The sequence below is a fragment of the Equus quagga genome, chromosome 4 (genome assembly GCF_021613505.1).
Source record: "Equus quagga isolate Etosha38 chromosome 4, UCLA_HA_Equagga_1.0, whole genome shotgun sequence".
Taxonomy (NCBI): domain Eukaryota; kingdom Metazoa; phylum Chordata; class Mammalia; order Perissodactyla; family Equidae; genus Equus; species Equus quagga.
This window is the reverse complement of record NC_060270.1, coordinates 25666700-25689200: the sequence shown is the minus strand read 5'-3', so window position 1 is coordinate 25689200 and position 22501 is coordinate 25666700. Positions and strand designations below refer to the sequence as shown.

The window sequence follows — 22501 nt, the reverse complement described above, 5'->3', positions numbered from 1 at the left end:
GTGGGTAAAGGATTTAGTTATGAGGATCTCTGAGAGAAGAGTGTTCAGGCCCAGGAACCACCAGTGCAGTAGGCCCTGAGGCGGTAGCATGCTGGAAGATAAGGAGGTCAGGTCAGTGTGTCAGAATGTCAGAGTGAAATGAACAAGGGGGAGAGTATAGAGGATTAGATCCGAAAGATGGGGGGAGGGTGGGGGTACCGGGATAGCATGATAGGTTGTAGAGGGCCTTGTAGATCATTATAAGGACTTTAGTTCTGCCACTTAGTAGTTTTATAGCCTTTGGTAAGTTGCTTAACCCTTCAGTTTTCTCTTCTGTAAAATGTGAATAATAATAGCACCAATCTCTCAGGTTTGTTGTTTGTATTAAGTGAATTAATACCTGCAAAGTCCTAGGAACACTACTAAGCAAACTCCAGAACATATATTCATTGCATTCTTGAATCTAGAATCAGTATTAAAAGATCACTTCTTCCTTTTCTTTTGGAAAGGTAGCAAAGGGAGAATTAATTGATCCCTGCTTTTGATTTTTCTATGATAAATTGCTTAAACTTAGAGCAGCTATCACATTACATTATCATCACAAACATTGTTGTATGTGTACTTAACCATCCTTGTGAAATTATGAGCTCCTCTGGACAGAGACGCTATGCATGTCTAGGAATCTTAGGTAGTGTGTTGTATGTACATATCAGGTGATCAAAGATGTTGACTTAATGAATCAGACCACCTGCTGGTAAATATATTGGAATTCTGCCAATCTATCAAAACCAAATAATGGAAGGACAGTAGCTAATAGCCTCTACAAAATATTTCATTTATTTCCTTTCTTAATATATATTTTTAGTCTTAACTGACTGTTTATGTCTACATAAGTGATTATAATGAGGGACTAATTAGCCAGCAAAAGTCTTAAATCAGAGGAATTGCTAAGCAGAAATATTCAGTAACTCCTGAAGTAGGAGAGTCAGGCAGGGAAAGAAGAACGTCTTAACTGACCATTGGGTGGTTGGGTTGTCAGGTAACTTTATACTTTTCTTTTTGTGCTTATGGGATCTTAGTTTCTAGCTCGGTGGGTTCTTGGTGGAGAGGAGAGGGAGAGGAGAAAGGAGGAGAGAGACTTGGAAGGAGGAATGAAATTGGTAGATGAGGTTAAATTAATTAGGGTTCCAAAAACAGAGGTTATGTGGCAGGTGAGTTAGGGGAAGTTGTGGGTTGCCATGGTGTAGAGGAAAGGTGGTGCTGGGAAAGATATTCCAGAATTTCTGTTTATAGATTGAGACTTTGAGGTTCTATGATTTCATGTGTGTGGGGGGTGTGTATGTGGGAGAGAGGCATGTTTCCTTTCCCTTCTTGCTTCACTATTTATTTTTGTTTCCTTCTCTTTGAACGTATCTAGTTATATTCTTTGATGTATGACAGGCTTAATTTAGGGCTTTCAATAAAAGGTGATGCAAGAAGGTGAGTAGGCTTTTTGTGAAAATGTGTTCAACAGGATATTAACATTTCAAAAACATTTGTCCAGTCTGTAGATGTTACCATATTATGTGATGATATATTGTAATAATGTCTTGATTGTGGACTATGTATTTCCAGTCAACTTTTAAGAAGAGTCATAATGTAATACTAAAATGTCTAATTTGAAGACATTTTTATTTCCTGTACTGTATATAGACTTTGCCATGCTTTTTCTGTTCACCTTTACTCTGTTCCTGCAAATCTGTTACAAATTCTAAAAGTTGAATACAGTAAAGAACATAGAATAGTGAATAGTAGTGTAGTGCAGATACAGTTTCACTTTACCCGTTTTTAATAATGTCTACCATAATAGTGGAGTTTTACAGCTTTTATCTTTTTTTATACTATCGCAATAGAAGTAGATATTTAAAAATGCTTTTACGTAATTGAAAGGAATGGCATATTTGCTCTTTAGAATGTTTGGGAACAAAACTGTGAGGCAGTTAAGAGCTTAGTAGAAGGAAGTTATTTTAAAAGAGATTTTTTGTTTGTAACTAGTTTAGTAACAAAGCTACTGACTGGCTAAGGACTAGAAAATGCTGAATTATCAGAAAGGTACTGTTTGTAACTCCTTGATAAAATTATGTAAACACAAATTTGAATTAATATATTTGGTTATTTTCTAAAGATTAATTGTTCTGCTTTTACATTTATAGCTTTTATTGATTTGTAAGTTATTTATTGAGCCCTAAAAATGTGTCAGGGCTGTTATATAAAATGCTTTGTTATTTCTGAATAAAAAATTATATTTGGCCTATTCTTTGTTTCTAATAAAATTTCAGCTTTGAGTCTTCATTACTTCTATTTCATATACCAGGAAAAAGTATCCTAGTTACACGAAGAAAATGTTGTATGTCCAATATCAATGCAATATCAACATGGGCTGTTAATGTCCCCTACTAGTCTCTGCTGAAAGGTTGATTACAGCATGACATTTACAAAATATCTGTGGACCGTTTTAGTCTTATTAAATAAATACCTTTACCTTGAAAATTTTAAATACTTAATATTTTTGTATTTTCAGTAACTGTCTTCTTATATATTTAGACTTTTGAGCTGAGGGAAATGTTCTGTGGGATTTCATCAGGAAATATTCATCAAGTATTATTTGAGTAATAGAGAGTATCAACATATGATTTTAATGAAATACAGTTCGTACCCTGTTTCCTATTTTAAGTTGTTTAAGATAATTCTAGGTTATTGCCCTGATTTTAAACGTCTTAATTCTCAACTAGAAGTTAAATTTGGAAAAGTCCGGTTCGTGTCTGGATCATTTCTTATCTTTGTCATACTGATGGGTCGTTATGGTTGAACTGAGTGTTAGTTGCTACTAATTTTATTTAATCCAACAGTGTCTACCATGGAAATAATTTTGTTAGATTTAGCATATTTAGATAGAGCTATTTTACTTGACTTTAAGAATACGTCTAATCTTGATTTTTGGGGGGATAACTTGTATTTTTGTACTTTTGTAGGGTAGAGAGAGGAATCAACAGCTTGGAAATTCAGCCAAGTGATCTGGCAGGATGGGCATTTGCCTGGCATATTTTATAGAGGTAATTTAACACTGTTTTATTCAATCTTTAATTTTTACCTGTAATAGATCCCCATGTGCTTGAACATGAGCACACCTATCACAAGTGTTGGGTGGTACTCTGCATTTACTGGACAATCCCTTTTCCTTTTAATTCTCACTTGTATATACCATGAGTATTAAATATACGTAACATGATATCACTCTGTAGATATGAACATCTGTACATTGAAAGGAATTAATGTTTTTAGTTTTATAGGATGAAGACCATTTTCTTGTCACTTAAGTAGGTTACTTGCATGTCTCTTTTTTGGGCCACAGTTCCCTTATTTTAAGAAGACAGGTGATCCTTTCTTGTTGGCCTATGTTGGTACATATATGAGACCTGTGCTTTTATCTTTCAAACAAAGTGAAAGAAAAATATTTAACAATTTTCAGAGTATTTACGTATCTGTCAGTGGCACATATTCTCATATCAATTAATGATCATAAAAATTCTAAAATTTCTTGTAAACTTCACTTGTTTTGAGAATTCTTTTAAAGTGAGAATGTGAAACTGTTAGCAGTTTTAGTGGCCATTTTCCAAGATTTCCCTCTTTTTCCACATTTTCTGGCAATTGTCATGTTTAACATTTCTCAGTCCTTACCCAGGTTTGTTATAAGAGGAGTACACATGAGTAGTAGAGAATGTTATAAGGTTAAAAAAAAGACTCCCCATTCCCATTCACTGTTAACATTTGTGTGTGTGTATGTGTGTGTATCCTTCCAGACATTTTCTATACATATGCAAACATTTGTGTGTATACCTGTATTTACATAATCTTTACACAAATGGGATCACACCATACATATTGTTTAGCAACGTCTTTTTGTTGTTAACTTCTGTGTCTTTGCATATTGTTCCTTCTTATTTCATTCTGTGTAGTATTCCAATATTTGGATGTACGTAATTATTTTAACTAACTACCTATTTACAGATATTTAGGTTGTTAGGGTTTTTCTGCTGTAATAAATGACAATGTAATGAATATTCTTGGATACGTCTTTGCACATATTTTAAAATATATCTGCAGTATAAATTCAGAAGGGAAAAATTGTTGTGCCAAAAAGTGTATATATTTAGTAATTTGGTGGATAAATTGCATAACTAAAAAGATTGCCCCAATATCAGTAGTGTAGGAAAATGGGGATTTCTTTATCTCTTTGACAACAGTAGCTAGTGTCACACTTTTTAATATTTATCAGTTTTTTGTTGTTTAGCATTACTTTTCAAAATTTCCTTATGAGTGAGTTTGAGCATTTTTTCTATGAGTACTGGCCATGTATATATTTTCAGTGATCTCTTTGATCATGTGCTTATCATTTGTTAGGCAAATTATTTTCACTCAACTTTTGCTTATGTTTTGATTCTGTTTTTGCCTTATGGAAGTTTTAACTTTTTTTTTTTAAAGATTTTATTTTTGCCTTTTTCTCCCCAAAGCCCCCCAGTACATAGTTGTGTATTTTTAGTTGTGGGTCCTTCTAGTTGTGGCATGTGGGATGCCACCTCAGCATGGCTTGATGAGCAGTGCCATGTCTATGCCCCTGATTTGAACTGGCGAAACCCTGGGCCACCGAAGTGGAGCACGCAAACTTAACCACTGGACCATGGGGCCCGCAGTAGAAGTTTTCACTTTTTATGGTTGAGTTTAGCGATCTTTTTCTTCATGGCTAAGAGTGGGGGTGGGATTTCTTTGTGAGGTTTGAAAGGTCTTCGCCATTGATTGTAGGACTCACTTTTTCCTCCACATTATAAAATCTCTGAATGACATGAATCGCTGGCTTGTCATAGTTTGACATTGTTATTTTCTTTCTTAGTGATACATAAAATAATTTCGTATCTTAAGATTGGTAGTTTTAGATTCAGTGAACTGTGCTACCTTAAAAAATCTTATGCAGGTTTTCTGTTACTTTTTATGGTTTAAATTGTTTAAAATCTTGATTTATATTGAATATATTTGGTATAAGCAGTAAATGTAGAGATCCAGCTTTACTTTTTTCCAGGTAGCCAACCAGTTGTCCTCATTCCAATTATTGAATGATTCTTTTTTTTTTTTTTTTTTTACGTATTTGAAATGTCACATTTATCATATACTAAATTTCCATGTTTTGGGGGGGCCTGTTTCTGAAATCAGTTCTGTTTAATTCATCTACTTGACTATTTTTGGACTGATAGTATTACAAGATGGTAGTCTGCTGGTTAAGATTTGGCATTCTCACCACTGTGACCCGGGTTTGTTTCCTGGTCAGGGAATCCCAGCACCCGTCTGTTGGTTGTCATATTGTGGCAGCTGCATGTTGCTGTGATGCTGAAAGCTGTGCCACTGGGATTTCAAACGTCAGCGGGGTCACCATGGTGGACAGGTTTCAGCGGAGCTTTCAGACTAGACGGACTAGAAAGAAGAACCTGGCCACACACTTGTGAAAAAATTGGCCATGAAAACTCTATGAATAGCAGTGGAGTGTTGTCTGATAGAGCACCAGAAAGTGAGAGGATGGCACAAAAAGGCCATGTAGGGTTCGATCTCCTGTACACAGGGTTGCTGGGAGTCAGAATTGACTCGATGGCACTAACAAAACAAACAGTATTAAAAGAATTCAGTAAAGGAACTGCTTATAAAATTAATATACATAAATAATTTTTTTATACAAATAATAGACATTTGGACTAATAAAGGAAGAAAAGGTATGCGTTCAGAATAACAACTAAAAAAGAAAATATCTGGTAGCAATCTACTTGAGGAAAATTTTGAAACTGCTGATGGATAAGAAAGAAAATTAGGATCAATTCAAATTTTTGATAGGAAGATATGCTGTAAAGCTGTCATTCCATTATGGAAATACAGTTGATTTTTGTTTATTGATCTGATATCTGCGACCTTGCTAAAGTCGTTTATTCTCCTAGGTTTTTGTGGATTCATTGGGAAATTTCTAATATGGGATCGTATCGGTAGAGAATAAAGACAGTTTTATTTCTTTTCTAATCTGGATGCCTTTAGTTTCTTTATTTATTTATTTATGCGTGCTTTATTTTACTAGCTAGAACCTTCAGTACAATGTTGAATGAAAGTGGTGAAAATGGACATCCTGATTTTCAGGAGGAAAGTGTTCAGTGTTTAACCATGAAGTGTCATGTCAGTTGTGGGTTTTTGTTGATACTTTTTATTAGATTGAGGACGTTCTCTTCTAATCTTGGTTTGTTGAGAGTTTTTATCATGAATGGGTGTTGAATTTTGTCAGGTATGTCTTTTGTGTTTATTGAGATAACCATGTGGCTTTGTCCTTTATTGTTTTCATATAATGTATTATTATATTAACTGATTTTCAGATGTTAAACCACCTTTGCATTCATAGGATAAATCCTGCTTGGTCATGGTGTATAGGCCTTTTTATATGTTGGTACATTCAGTTTGCTAATATTTTGTAAGGATTTTTGCATCTGTTTATGAGAAACATTGGTGTGTAGTTTTCATGTGATCTCTTTGTCTGACTTTGGTATCAAAGTAACTCTAGTTTCATAGATTGAGTTGCAAAGTATATTCTCTTCCTGTTTTGTGAAGGAGTCTGTGAAGGATTGGTATTTCTTCCTTAAATGTTTGATGGAATTCATCCATGAAGCCATTTGGGCCTGGTCTTTGTGGGGAGATTTTTAAATACTAATTCAGTTTGTTTATTTGTTATATTTAGATTTTTATATTTCCTGTTTAGTCAGTTTTGATAATATTATTGTCTTTTTAGGAATTTGTCCATTTCATGAAAGTTGTCTGATTTGTTGGCATTAATTTGTTTATAATATTCCTTCCCTTATAATTCTCTTAATTTTTGTGGGGTCAGTGGTAATGTCCCATCTTTCATTTCTGATTTTGATAATTTGTGTTTTTTTCTCTTTGTTCTTGGTCAGTCTATCTAAAAGTTTGTTAATTTTGTTGATCTTTTTAAAAGAACTGGGTTTTTCTCTATTTTTCTGTTTTGTATTTCATTTCTGCTCTAATCCTTATTCCCTTTTTTTCAGCTTGCTTCAGGGTTTAGTTTGCTCTTTTTCTGGCTTATTAAGGTGGAGGCTCATGTTACTGATTTGAGACTCTTCTTTTTTTCAAATATATATTTAAAGTTATAACTTTCCTTCTAGGTACTGCTTTAGCTGCATCCCATAAATTTTATGTTTGTTTTTGTTTTCATTCAGTTAAAAATATTCTCTTTTAATTTCTTTTTTGACCCATACATTATTTAGAAGTGTGAAGTTTAATTTCCAAGCACTTGAGGATTTTTCAGTTTCTAATTTATTTGAGATCTAATTTAATTTTGTTGTGGTTGGAGAATATACTTTGTATGACTTCACTCCTTTTAAATTTATGAGATTTGTTTTATGGCCTAGTATTTGGTCTGTCCTGGAGAATGTTCTGTGCGTGCTTGAAAACAATGTGTATTCTGTTGTTTGCTGGAATTTTCTGTGTGTGCCAGTTAGGTCTAGCTGGTTGATAGAGTGTGGTTCAGGTTTTCTATATCTTTTATAATTTTCTGTCTAGTTACTCTATCAGTTATTTAGAGTTGAGTATTAAAATCTCCAACAATAATTGTTAAATTTTCTATTTTCTTTTCAATATTGTTAGTTATTGCTTTGTTATTTTAGGGCTCTGTTTTTAGGTACATAAACATTTATAATTGTTATAATATCTCCCTGGTTTATTGACTCTTTATCGTTATGAAATATCTTTCTGTGTCTCCAGTAATATTTGTCTTAAAGTCTATTTGGTCTGATATTCATATATCCACTCCAGCTTTCTTATGGTTACTGTTTCCATAGTGTATCCTTTTTCACCTTTTTACTTTCAATCTTGAGTGTAAAGTGCATCTCTTGTTGACAGTGTACGGTTGAATCTTGTTTTTTTGTCCAGTCTGACAGTCTCTGCCTTTCCGTTGGGCTGTTTAGACCATTCACATTTAATTATGGGTATGGTTGAATTTATGTTTGCCATTTTGCCATCTGTTTTATATTGCTCTCTGCCTCCTTTACTACCTCCTTTTGTGTTAAATATTTTTTAGTGTGCCCTATTAATTACTCCTTTTTTTTTTTGCTAAATATAATTTAACATATTTTCTTTGTAGGTGCTGTAGGATTTACAATTATGCATTTTAACAACCTGCTTAATATCAACACTACTCAATATCAGTAAAACATAGAAACTTTGCTCCAATATAGCTCCATTTTCTCCCTCCCCTGTTGTGCTGTATTGTTAGAAATATTACATCTATATATGCTGTAAAGCTAGCAATATAGTGTTAAAATCGTTGCTTTGTACATCTTTATGTCTTTTAAAGATATTAAGAGAAGAAATGAGAAAAATATATTTATAGAGTTTTTTAGTTTAGCTCCCACATTTATCATTTCTGGTGCTCTTCCCTTTTTGCTGTGTATTTGAGCCTGGTGTCATTTCCTTTCAGCTTCATGGACTTCCTTTAGTACTTTTTGTAAGGCAGGTCTGCTAGCAAAAATTTCTTTCAGTCTTTGTTTATCTGAGACTATCTTTATTATGCCTTCGTTTTTGAAGGATAATTTTGCTGCCTTCTGAGTTGACAGCTTTTTTCTTTCAGCACTTTGGATATGTGATTCCACCATGTTCTGGCCTCTGTTGTTTCTGATTGAAAGTTGGCTGTTAATCTTGGTGGTGGTTCCCTACACATACTGAGTAATTTTTCTTTTCATGCTCGCAAGATTTTTCTTTTTGTGTTTGCTTTCAGCAGTTTGACTGTGATGTGCCTAGGTGTGGGTCTCTATGTATTTATCCTACTGGAGATTCACTGAACTACTAAGATCTGTAGATTTGATTTCTTTTAAAAAAATGACATTTGGGAAGTTTTTGGCTGATATTTTATTAAAAAAATAGTTTTTCCTGCTCTCTCTCTCTCTCTCTTCTCCTGGGACTCCAGAAATGTTGGTAAGTTGGTCTCTGAGGGTCTGTTCAATTTTCTTCAACCTTTTTTCTCTCTATTCTTGAGATCAGATAATTTCTACTGATGTGTCTTCAAGGTCATTGATTTTTCTTCTGCCATCTTGAATCTGCTGTTGAGCTCTTCTATTAAATTTTTTGTTTAGTTACTATATTCTTCAACTTCAGAATTTCCATGTGGTTCTTCTGCATAATTTCTGTACCTTTATTGAGAATCTCTTATTTGCTGATTATTGTCATAATTAAAAAATTTAAAAGATGGGTTATTCTTTTCTTTTAATGTATTAATAATAGATGTTTTAAAATCTTTGTTGCTTAAACCAGTGTCTGAGGATACTCAGAAACTGTAGTGACTGCTATTTTTCATTAATATGGGTTACGTTTTCTTTTTTTTTGTACACCTCATAATTTATTGTTGACAATTAGGCATTTTAGATGATATATTGGAGTAACTCTGGATTGTGATTGCCTCCCCCACCCCCCAGGTTATTGTTAGTGTTGTCATTTCACTGTTGTTTATGTATAATATAATCCTGTTGGAAAAAAGTAAATTTTATTTTGGACAAAAGTTTATCTGCAAAAATAGACATGCATGATTATCCAGGAAAATTCTGAAATGAAAGGGTACTGAGGGGTGAATAGCTCCATCAGAATTTAAACTTTTTAAAAATATAGGTACAATGTTGAAATATTTTAAAAAGTGAATTAGTATTATACTTTCTGAAGTTCAAAAGTGGAATTATTACTGGTTTATTCTAGATGAGAAAGACTATTCTTCCTACCGTTGTACCGTTGTGAAAACTGATATAAAATCATAGGGTGTTTCATATATCATCTGGTCTCCAAGCTTCCAGTGAAAGGAGTATGTATGAGCTATTCTTGCTAGATAGGAGTCTAGAATTTTTAAAGACCTTCATGGTAGGAAATTCCATAAACTCTTTAGTCTGTTACTTTGCTCAGAAATACTTCATGTCAGGAAGTTTTCCCCTTATGTATAGCATATGTTCTTTGTTTTTATTTTTTGGGATATGATACATGGTCTCCTTATGATTATTTTCATCTTTTTGTCAGCTTTTCCTGTCCGAGATGACCTTGCTGATTATGTTTGTGTAGCTAGGTATTTAATATGATTTTATAGCTGTAATCCTTTCTATTGTGAATGCATATGCATTTCTGTGTCTCTAGTAATGTTTGTCTTAAGGTCTATTTGGTCTGATATTCGTATATCCACTCCAGCTTTCTTATGGTTACTGTTTCCATAGTGTATCCTTTTTCCATAGTATGTCCATAATCTGTGCATGACTTGTACAGAATGTAGCCTGTACGTGACTAGTTCTGTCTATTATTTGTGAGGCCTAGTACTGTGTTTGCTTCTCTCTTCACAGAATTTACAAAAGCAGATATGAATAGTGTTATTAAGTGGTTTCTTAATCTTTGTTTTCTCTTTTCTAAACTTTTAGGTCTGTAACCATCTGAATTTCCTACAAAGTCTCATATCTCTGAAGCCGTAGATTCCAGATCTAGGCAAATTGTTCTTTTTAAGGCCAGGTTTATTTCACAGTAACTACTTACCACTATTATGTTTTTCCAGTTTGAGACTTAAAAACAAGTCATTGCACTGAGCATTCAGGCATAGTCAACTGTTTACAAAAAGTGATCACTTCATTATTCATACCAGTTTCTCCATATTGTATTTGTACAGTATTTTTCCCTCCATGAGTAATGTGTTTTGTTTGTTGTTTTCCATTTTTCTTTTTGTAGGAATTGGATGGCATAAGTGATTAAGGTGGTATTGAGGGTCTCTGAAGCTTATGAAAGGTAGAAACTCAACCATGATTTCTTTTTCAACTCTACAGCATTTCCTTCCTTGAAGTCTTCATTTTTACTTTAGTCTCAGGTAACTTCAATACTTATATTTCATAATCATGAATAAGTAAACTTTTTCAGATATGAAACCATTTTTTGTCTGCTAGAATTTCATGTTGAGTTTATATAATAGTTTCTTTATGTTTTGGCATTTATATCTGGAAGAAACTTGGGGTTTAATCTTTTTCTTGAGAAAATATTGTTAAAAGAAAATCAGTGAATAATGATATTGTTTTAGATTTTAAGTTTGGTTTAGCACAGAAAAATAAGTCTAGCTTATTATGTAATCTGAAGTGAAATTTCAGTGGGAAGGTATTTTCTTCTTTAATCCTTTTTCTCAGCAGAATTATTGCATTTTTCACCTGCCTGTCATTGACACATACATACCCCGTTAAATTTTCCAGAATTTGCAGGAAAACTCTGTTTTCATATGTGGGAAAATTAGACCTATTAATCAAATTTAATGGTGTTTGGCATATAATTTTTAAAATGAAAAAGGGTACTTGTTAACTGTACATTCGTATGTAATGTATGTTTGCCTGCACCGATATAAAGAAGCAGTCATGTAGATAATTCAGTAATCACTTATATTAGATATGTTAGTTAAAATATAGACTTGACTACTGTGACAGAGGCTTAAAAAGGTAGAAATATATGTCTGTTTATTTGCAAAGTCCATGTGAACAATCTTGAGATTGTATGGAGTCCTCCAGAGTCACCATGGCCTAGGCTTCTCTGTCTTGCTCTGCCATCCTTAATATGTGGCTTCTCTTCTGTGGTCCAAGATGGTTACCATCCTGTCTGCCAATAAGGGGAAAGACAAGGGAAGAACATTTTCCTCTCCTTCCCCTAAGGGGAGTTGTGTATATCACTTCTGCTCACATCCCAGTGGCTATAACTTTGTCACATGACTACAACCAGCTGCAAGGGAGATTGGGAAATGAGTCTTAGCTAGGTGGCGGCGTGTCTCACTTAATATTTTATTATTGGGCAAGAAGGAGAGAACAGATTCTGGGGGTACAGCTAGCTGTCTATCACATTAGAGTTAGTGTCAGATTTACTTTCCACTTTTCTAGTTTAGACTAAAATTAAAATATAATTTTTATTGTTCAAGACATATTGACTCTGGACCTGGAACAATACTTTGGAAATTGTGCTTATTTAAGTTCTGACACAATTCTAATTTTGTAACTAGTCATCATGGTTCTTTGACTAAACACTGTTAGTCTTGATGTTATAAGATGGAGTAAGATATTAAAAGTTAAAATTGACTTGAGATAATTCCACATTTTCACTGCCATTAGGTTGAAGTGATTTGTGTGACGTTTTAGACTCTAAGCAAGGTTAAGGGGTTTGGGTGGGAGGATCTTGTTAGCTACTCATAAAGCTAAATGATCCTTCTAATTCCAAATGTTTATTCTAAATGTTTAGATATGATCAGAACAACTTATTCTCAAAGACATTATATACTTTAAGTAGTTCTTTTTAGATGAAAAGTATTTCATTGTACATTACATTTTATGGTTCTTGTCTTTTTGTAAATCCTGTACTTTGAAACAATTATCAAATAGTGTATGTTTCCATTAGAGAATTTATATTAAAGGATTGGAAACTAGTTGTCAGTTTTCCACCATAGTTTATGTCAACCTCAACATGTATAAACCTTGGTACCATTTTTGAGAGACTTGAGATAACAATTAGTTTTGATAAATTTGTGTACTTGTATACATATTTATATTAGGCCTGTTGATTTAAGTTTATTAATAAATGGTGATAAGACATCATAGATGTTTTTGGCGTTGAAGGTGATGAGCACATTTTTATTTCTATTGTACTTCCCAAGTCGGGTTTGTGCCATTCAAGTGAGAGCATTTATCTGATGTTGAAAAAATCAAATGTTGATTTAAATAGTTAACGCTTTTCTATTCTTCAGTGAGTCTTGGATACTATATACTACATATTAAAAATAACTTAGGTGTTTAATGTTTGTTCACATAATGTACAGGGAAGTCAGTTTTAAGAAGTATTTTTGATATTCTTTTTTATTACACAAGACTGTAGAAAATTCATAGTTTCCTAATAGAATGCGTGTTTATAATATTAATGTTTGAATTGTTGGTATTGGCATAAAATGTGATGGATGAAACAACTAGATCCAGCAGAAGGTAGGGTTCTCTTTTCTTTGGACCTTTTTTGCCTTTTCCCTCTCCCTCTCTTTTTTAAGATAAAATATAGCTGTTTCTTAACAGTTTGAATTGCCATAAATTTGATGTTTTAATGTTTCTAAATACCACTATTTTCTTGTTGTTATTTTAGAAGACTTGGGTGATAAATATTTGGAGACTATGCTTAGATTCCGCTTTATTTGAGGGGGGCTTCAGGCATATAGAAATGCCTGTTAACTTGGGCTTAAATATTTATAAATTATCTTTCTGTTGTTAAAAAATGATCCCAGGTTTTCTTTAGTTACTATATTGTATAACATGATTGATCTTAGCCTGTAAATTCTCTTATTAAACATCTTTTATTGTTGCTAGCACTAATCAGAAAGACTATTTTCTCCAGTTGCCATTATTGTAAATGATGCTTCTATTAGGATGTTTTGAAATAGTAGAAATTTAAAAATCATCAAGGAGCATAGTTTACAAAATATGCGTTACACATGCAAAATGGTAGTTATACGAAGATATATCTGAAGGGGTTTCTGAATGTAGAATATGCCTAGATAAGAAGTAGATTTTGTTTTTAAATTAGAGATGAAGCAGTTTTTTGCTTAGATCGAAACTATACTTTTGGAAAATGAGAGAGAATAGAAAATTTCTTAGGAATGGACAAGTTGCAGATTGTTAAATCTGTATTGATCGTGGTTTTGTCTTTTGCTTTGTCTGACCAGTTGATCTTGAGGCTGATTGATACTTGTATTTCTAGTGCTGATTTTTTTTTTTTGGTGAGGAAGATTGGCCCTGAGCTCACATCTGTTGCCATTCTTCCTCTATTTTGTATGTGGATCTCTGCCACAGCATGGCTTAATGAGCAGCGTGTGGGTCTATGCCCAGGATCTGAACCTGTGAACCCCAGGCCACCAAAGCAGAGCACGTGAACTTAACCACTAAGCTACCTGGCCGGCCCTTAATGCTGATACTTTTAAGGTGTAATTTCTTACTGACTCCTACATAGGTTAGAAATATCCAAATTAATGTAATTGGCGTCCTCCAGACAACAAGGAGTTTGCTGAAAATGCTTTGAATTGGAAGTAATTTGTGAAATCTAGCTTTTTGTTTTTATCTGTTTCAGAATAGGTTCTTTTGAGTACTTCTCTTCTGTCTACAAGTGAAGTCTCTTTATAGGTTGAATGGGTTCTGGTATAAGGCAGGATATTGTTGATTTGGGAGAATATTTTGAGTTGGAAATTATTCTTTTTATAGAAAAGAATGATATTTAGGTTCCTAAGCTTGCCCACTATAATCTGTTTTGACTCATATAGTTCAAGTTCTTCAAGATTTGAAGAATGGAAGGATTAAGAGGGTATATGTTAAACCTGTGAAAAAAAGAATGTGGAGAAATTCGGATGTGAGTAATAGATGGAAGTGGGAAAACAGGAAATGTAGAAAGTGTCCATTCCTCCTGAAGGAGAAAAAGGGATTCTGTGTCACAAAGTTCTCCAGTGGTAGCAATGAGATGGGGGTAGCCAGCTAAGGAGTGTTGGATTGCTTTACCAAGCCAAGTAGTGGTGACAGGTGGCCTCAGATAGGTGGATGAGGAGAGAATTCAGTGAGTTCTTATATTGTGTCCAGGGCCTTTTCAAGGTAGGAGATGGTATGGTCTCATAGAAAGTGTGTTAAACCACGTGAGCCTGGTTTGAAATCCCAGCTTGCCTCCTAGCTATGTGACATTGGGTAAACCCGGTTTCTTCATCTGGTAAATGGGGATATACTGTTACTGTCTTGAGTGTTATTGTAAATATTAAATGAAGTAACGTGTATAAATGTGCCCAGCACAGGGTTTTGCATTTAGTAGGTCCTCAACACGTGTTAGTTGTCCTTCCTCTCCAGGTTATGATAATCTCTGAACTTTATAATACAGAGTCAAACCTATTAATAAATTTAGAAAGATAGTTTCCTCATTAATTGCATAGAATTTCCGTAAAAAAACTCAGTAAGCATCCTAAGTGCCTTGTATAGTTGATTAAAAATAAGTAGTAATGCCCAACTTGTCCATGTGTTATGCTTCTGTTAACTTTGTCCTCTGAAAACAAACCCTAACAGTCTCCACAGCTTAGGAAATAATTGTCACAAATACTTGTATTAAAAGCCCTGATTCAGAGCTTATTTACTCTATTTCAACTTGCAAATATATAAAGCTTAGTTTCTAATTGTTTGCACACAGTTGATTAGAAGCATTAAATTAGAAGGTGACAATAAGAGGAGTCAGCTGTCTCTTCTGGAAGACAGGAGAGAGTAGTGGCTGATAATTTATGTTCTCTTTAAGTACGTCATTGCCATTAGGCTTGAATGACTGGGGTTACTTAATCGGCTACAGTTGGGATTACTTTCACACAGCTGAACCAAACATTTTTCAATAGAAAAGGATGGGTAGGGGTGTGTGTGCAAGAGAGGGAATTGAATGGGGCAGGAAGCGGAATTGTGGCTTCCTAAATATCCCTGTTGTAACTTTGAGCTTTTCTGGCAGAGGGTTGGAGATGAAGGAAGAATAAAACTTGGAAGGGGGAAAAGAATGCAGTTTGAAGTAATCCATTGAAGGGAGATTTAGGAGAAATTGGCCCGAGCTGGGCCCCTTCCTTTTCTTCCTCTCTCCTGCTCTGTTCTAGTTTTTAGCAATCTCTGTTCTGGGTAACTTGAGTTCCAGAAGGAGTGCCATCCCACCTTTAGCTGAATTAGCCCTAGGACGTCATTGTCAGCCCTCTCTTGGCTCTTAACAACTCTGCTATTTTATACCCTTTGTCAACTGCCCAGGGTCCCTTTGCTTACAAAATGATGGGTCCCCACAAGGAGCTCAGGGTGGCTTATTGCTCATTACTCCACCTCGTCCCTCTTTTTCCCAATTTGGACCCCAGGCTCCTGGCAGTGCAAATTAATTGCGTTTATTAATTTGCATATTTCTTTTATTTCTTTTTATTTCTTTTTTCTTCCAGAGCAGTCTTTCATTTAATTGACATGACTTGAAGCATTATTTCTTCCTCTCTGCTGTGTAATATATCTAACTCCTGCATTTCCATTTATTGTATAGACATTTGGGTCAAAAAGCAGTTGGCTTTTGGAAGGTTTAGCAGGAAGAGACATTTAACTGTTCACATCTTAGTATGGATTGATTACATCGGTTTCCTTTCTTACACTTGGCTGATCCTCCCTGAAAATGGTGAAGTTAGCGAAGGGGAGTAGCCTGTGTTAACTTCTGAGCACGGGCCTTTTGTCGTATTCGGTCTGTGAAAGTGCAGTGAGGCCTATGAGAGCTCTGACTGAGAGTGTGTAGGAGTTAGAAGGGGCAGAGTGGAAGACGATAAGCACTTATCAGAGAGCTTCAAGGACAGTAAAAAAGTAGTTTCTTTACTTTATCGTTTTTCTTAGTGTAGCTTTGCCCTTTTCCCTTTTGTAATAGGCTTGATGAAATTAACTTTTTGTTTGAGAGGCTTGTTTCGTTTCCTGTCCAGCTTACCCTGCCCAGACACCAGTTGAGGTGTGTGATACAAGTATGGCTCACTTTGTCTGTGTGTCTTCTTGATTTTTTCCACTTAGTATATGTTGGAGAACTTTTCACCCAGCACACATAGCAACCTCATTCCTTTTAACAGCTGCGTAGATTCCATTGTGTGGTTGAATCGTAATTAATTTGACAAGTCTCTTAGTGGGTGCTTAGGTTGTTTCCAATCTTTTCCCATTAAAGGGTTGCACCAAACATCCTTGTGCATGTATCTTTGGTTAATTTCTATGAATAAGCCCACAGGATTGTGTTTATCCCTAGCAGTGAGGTTGCTGACTCAACGGTATGTGCAGTTTTCATTTTGATAGGTATTTCCAAGGCTCACCAAAAACCTTGTAAGAACAGTGTTCATTGATAGCAAAATCTGTGTTGGTATCTTAGCATTTTCTGGTATTTCAGGGAAATTGTTTCAAAAACAGTTTCTGGCTAGACAATAACTTGAAATGTATGGCTTAATTTGAGGTGATAGGAATAAGAAACTGTATGTAAAAAAGGAAGACTCCTGTTTGTGTGTATATGGCCTGTTTTCAAGAAAATTATCCAAGAAGTCAAGTTTGTCTTCCCTTTACAGTATTTCTGCTTCCTTTCCATTTACTACCTCTGTATTGAGGTGTACTCTCTTCCCGTTCCAAGTTCCTCACTCTGGCACTTTATGCAAACCTGCCTTTTCCCCCAAAATATTCTCAATCCCCAAAGGACTTTGACTTCCTCATTACTTATTACTTCAGCCTGATGTTAGGGATAAGGTTGGTAAAAAAAAATTATAATTTACATATTAACAATATATTATAGGAGTATAGTTTTAAATAGTATGCATATATTAGGATATGCTAAATTTTTAAAAAATTAATGAGGTATATGATCAAAAATGTTGGAGTTGGTGATCATTGCTTTAGGGGAATGTAGACCTTGTGTTGAGTTAATAAGTTAGCTTCAACTTTAGCTACTCTTTTTTTTTTTCCTGAGGAAGATTCGCCCTGAGCTAACATCTGTGCCAATCTTCCTCTTTTTCATATGTGGGTTGCTGCCACAGCATGGCCGCTGACAAGTAGTGTAGATCTGTGCCTGGAACCAGGCTGCTGAAGCGGAGTGCACCTAACTTAACTGCTAGGCCATGGGGCCAGCCCTGCTACTTTTTATTTTTTTTTTAAAATCTAAGTTCTGTCCTAGGTCAGTTTCTCTAAGTTGATCTTTTAATAACTTCTTCTACATCCTCCATATTCTTTAAAAGCCCCAAGTTTTTTGTTTTTAAAAAATAATGACTTATGTGGCAATAGCAGCTTTAGTAGCAACAAAGAATTGCAGTAAAGGGTGGCTTTGTGTATGTATAAATCCCTTTTAAGTTAGAGGCTTTCCAGGTTCTTTAAGAAAACAGTAAATAGATGAGAAGAATGTAATTGATTTGGTAAGAATTTCCAAGGAAATGGCCAGAATAAGCAAATTGTAGCCCTAAAAGACTTGTTTCACTTAGTTGTAGGATAGTTTATTCTGTAAGAACTGTGATAAATAGAATATTTGAAGACAACAGTTATTTGGTGATAGATTTGTAATCTTTGTCCTTTAGATTTCAAGTTTGCTACTTAAAGATTTTGAAAAATGAAATCAGATTCTTGGTCCTTTGTCCTATATATATTCTAAACTGATAATATCTGGTACCAGGGAAGACCAGATTATCAAGTATGAATTATATTTTATTTTGTTTACTTTGCTGTTTATATAAGCTGTTTTTTTGAGCTGTTGTCTAGGTAAAGGTTTCTCCCTGGATGATAATGTTAGTAAATGAGAGTATTTAGATTTCAGTATTGTGTTTGAATTTAACTGATTGTTTATTTTACCTCTGAAAGCTGTGATCAAGGTAGTAACCATTACCTACCTGATTGATTTGGGAAAGAGGTGACTAAACTGAGACACAGTGAATGCATTTACTAATTGTGGGCCCTTCGTATTGGGTAGGATATGTATGTCTGTTTCACACAGTCTGATAATAGAAGTTGGTTTTAAAAAACAAATTTGGTACCAGCACTTTGACCTTCTTTGAGATGGTTTCTTTGATTCATGATTTTTGTTATAATTCCTAGAGTAACACAATGGAATATGAATTTACAGCAACCAAAGTTAGAAGGGCAGATTTAATATTGTCTGTCTTTTCTATAATAATGGAGAAAATAAAATCATGTAACTATTTAATAGTGTTTGGTTCTTATGACCTATTAAATTTATTTAATCATGTGCAACTACTTAATATATTAGTAATGGAAATACTACTTTTATTTCATTTTAACAAATTTAAAAACATTTGTAAATAAATAACATAGAAAGTTTCAAATTAGAGATAAATATAAATATGAAAAAAACCTGGTAATTTCACCACCCAGTGTTAGTGTTAATATTGTTAATATTTTAGATAAACCCTTGTACGTTCAAACACACACACTCACATATTTCCTTTAATATGTTGGAATATTTCCCCAAATTTTCAAATATATTTCAAGAATATTTCTTAGGACCGTATGGATTTTTTTTGAGTTTCACCATGCTTTAACTTTTTGTTGAAGTACTGTAGTAAGTGACAGAAATGTGCACCTATCACAGATGCACATCTTGAACTTTTACCAGGTGAGCACGTCTGTGCAGCCAGCCTTCAAGGCAGGAGGAAACGTTGCCAGCTTCCAGACGCTCCCCTGGTCCCGCTCCCAGTGGTAGCCCTCCTTCCTGCCAGGGGTAGCCGTTATTCTGATTCTATTTCTAAGAAAAACTGTACAGAGATAGAATTTACATGCAGTAAAATTCACCTATTTTAAGTGTACAATTCAGTGATTTTTAGTAAATTTACCGAGCTGTACAACCATCACTATAGTTTTAAAAAATATGTATGAATATATTTTAACCAGTTTTCTTTTATTGAATACATAGTGTATTTCCAGGTTTTCACTGTTGTAAACTCTACTGTAGTGATTTTCCATATGTTTCTCTGTATACGTTTCTGATTTCGTTAGGATAGGTTCTTAAAAGTCTAATCACTGGTTCAGGGAATATGTGCATTTTTATGGCTTTCAGTACATAGTAGTAAATTACCTTTGTAAATAGTTGAACTAATTTATATTCCCACTGTCAGTAGATAAGTATGTGTTTTTTTTTTTTCCCCACCACTTCAACATTGGATGTAATTTTTAAAAGAGTCATTACCAGTTTGGTGGATGAAATATGGTACCTCGTTCATTTCTTTGATTACTACTGTAAGTGACTATTATTTTATATATTTAGTGACTAAGTTTTCTTTATGATTTGCCTGATAGGGTTTTGTCAGTTTATTTCTTAACAAATGCATCTCTTTTTATTTTTTATTTTTAAGAAATTTTAATATATTAAAGGATATGGATCCTTTGACTGGTGTAATAAATTCTTTCCCCCAATTTGCTTTATTTTTCATAATGAAGTTGACCAGGACTTTATGCCTTAATGTCGAAAATGAAAATTTTTGTTTTACTCTACCAGTCTTTGGAAACCTATCTTGGTACTTTTTAAATTGGAGGCACTACTGAATTACATGAATAAAATTTTTCTGTTAAAGTGTGTACCTTTCATAATTTGAAATTTTAAATATCAAATAGATACATAAAACTAATTTATTATGCTTTGTTGCCAAACTTGGTCTTTCTAGGCAGTTATACTTAAGCATGAACATTGACGACAAACTGGAAGGATTGTTTCTTAAATGTGGCGGCATAGACGAAATGCAGTCTTCCAGGGCAATGGTTGTAATGGGTGGAGTGTCTGGCCAGTCTACCGTGTCTGGGGAACTGCAGGACTCAGTACTTCAAGATCGGAGTATGCCTCACCAGGAGATCCTTGCTGCAGATGAAGTGTTACAGGAAAGTGAAATGAGACAACAAGATATGATATCACATGATGAACTCATGGTCCATGAGGAGACAGTGAAAAATGATGAAGAGCAGATGGAAACACATGAAAGACTTCCTCAAGGACTACAGTATGCACTTAATGTCCCTGTAAGTAATTTCTTTCTAAAGATATTAAACTTATAGTTAGAAATGTAATTAATGTTGTTTTCAGTAATACTACAAGTCATTCAAAAGATTTTAGAAAATGTTTAAAGGCTAAATAGTTCAAATGGGTGTTCTTAAATAGATATTCTAAATATTGACAGAAATCATAGTTGAAAAGATAAAATTAAGTTTTTGTATTACATTTTAGAAGCTTATCTTTTCAAGGATAACATTTATTTCTCTATCAAGATTACTATTTATTAAATTTTAAGTGCTTAATTTTAAAATATATTTTGTTTTAACTTCTGGGTTTCTCCTTAAAGAGTAGAAAGATTGAACCTTGAGCATAACTAGCAAAAGATCATACATTCCATAGTTTTTCCTTCAAATTCTGTAACTCTTGGCAATTCCTGCCTTCTTAATATTTTTCAGTATCTTTCTAGAGTATACCAGCCCTTTAGTCTTTCCTATTTACCCTAGACATATCATGGTTCGTCACCTAAGGTATTCTTTTGTAGGCACCTATAACTTTTTTGGCTTCTTGTTTTTGTTTTTTTTTTGTTACCTAATGACCGGTCAAATTGTAACTGTTATGTAATCCTTTTCTATTCTTTCTGTGATGTTAAACCTGGCTTCCTTTCCGCACATCCAATATACTATACTTTTTCTTTTGCTTCAGGACCTTCATATATCCTGCCTGTAATATTCTCCTCAGCCGTACTCCCTCCCTGTTTTTTTTTTTTTTTTTTTTTTAAATTCACCCTTTTTTTTTTAAGATTTTATTTTTTCCTTTTTCTCCCCAAAGCCCCCCGGTACATAGTTGTATCTTCTTTGTTGTGGGTCCTTCTAGTTGTGGCATGTGGGACGCTGCCTCAGTGTGGTTCGATGAGCAGTGCCATGTCCGCGCCCAGGATTCGAACCAACGAAACACTGGGCCGCCTGCAGCGGAGCGCGCGAACTTAACCACTCGGCCACGGGGCCAGCCCCCCTCCCTGTTTTTTTAACCTAGTTAGTACATCATCGTCAGCCTGCCACTTCTGTCCAGTCTAGGTTGAGTCCTTGCAATAGAGACTTGTGATTACTTGTTCATGTCCTATGTCTCTGATAGATTGTGGGCTCTGTGAGAGCGTAAATTGTGTCTTAGTTTCCATTCTATCCCGGATGTTGACACATGCTGTGGAGGAATGGTTAACTACTTATAGTTGTGTTCTCACCAACTTTTACCTAGCCCATTGCAGTAGTCTTTTTTTTTTTTTTTAGCCTGTTGATGTGATGGATTATGTTAATTGATTTTTGAATGTTGAACCAGCCTTACTTACCTGGAATAAATCCCACTTGGTTGTGGTATATAATTCTTTTTATACGTTGTTGGATTCAATTTGCTGATACTTTGTTGAGGATGTTTACATCTGTGTTCATGAGATATATTGGTCTAGCTTTCTTTTATTCTAGTATCTTTGTTTGATTTTGATATTAGAGTGATCCTAACTTCGTAGAATGAGTTAAGAGTACTCTCCCTGCTTCTCTTTTCTGGAAGATTGTGGAGAATTGGTATAATTTCTTCCTTAAGTATTTGATAGAATTTACCAGTGAATCCATATGGCCTGGTGCTTTCTTTTTTGGAAGGTTATTAATTACTGATTCAATTTCTTTAATAGATAACAGGCCTATTTAGATTGTCTCTTTCTTCTTAGTGAGTTTTGGCAGATTTTGTCTTCCAAGAAATTGGTCCGTTTCATCTAGGTTATCAAATTTCTGGGCATAGAGTTGTTCATAGTATTCCTTTATTATCCCTTTAATATCCAGGGGGTCTGTAGTGATGGCCCTACTTTGATTTCTGATATTAATTATTTGTGTCTTCTTAGCCTGGCTGC

The 22501-nt window shown here is 34.4% G+C and overlaps 1 protein-coding gene across 5 annotated transcripts in view; it reads left to right on the top strand.

Moving 5' to 3' along the window:
* Positions 1 to 22501, top strand: part of ZNF148 (zinc finger protein 148) — a 120372-nt gene that overhangs the window by 30702 nt on the left and 67169 nt on the right. For 3 of the 5 annotated variants that reach the window (XM_046658777.1, XM_046658779.1, XM_046658781.1), the window contains exons 2-4: positions 2991 to 3071; positions 10798 to 10933; positions 20282 to 20630. In XM_046658777.1, coding sequence (XP_046514733.1) covers positions 20298 to 20630 — 333 coding nt within the window. In that variant the 5' untranslated portion in view covers positions 2991 to 3071; positions 10798 to 10933; positions 20282 to 20297. Of the gene's footprint in view, positions 1 to 2990; positions 3072 to 10797; positions 10934 to 19797; positions 19857 to 20281; positions 20631 to 22501 lie in introns of all 5 variants that reach the window. The other 2 variants (XM_046658780.1, XM_046658782.1) reach the window with 2 other exon arrangements.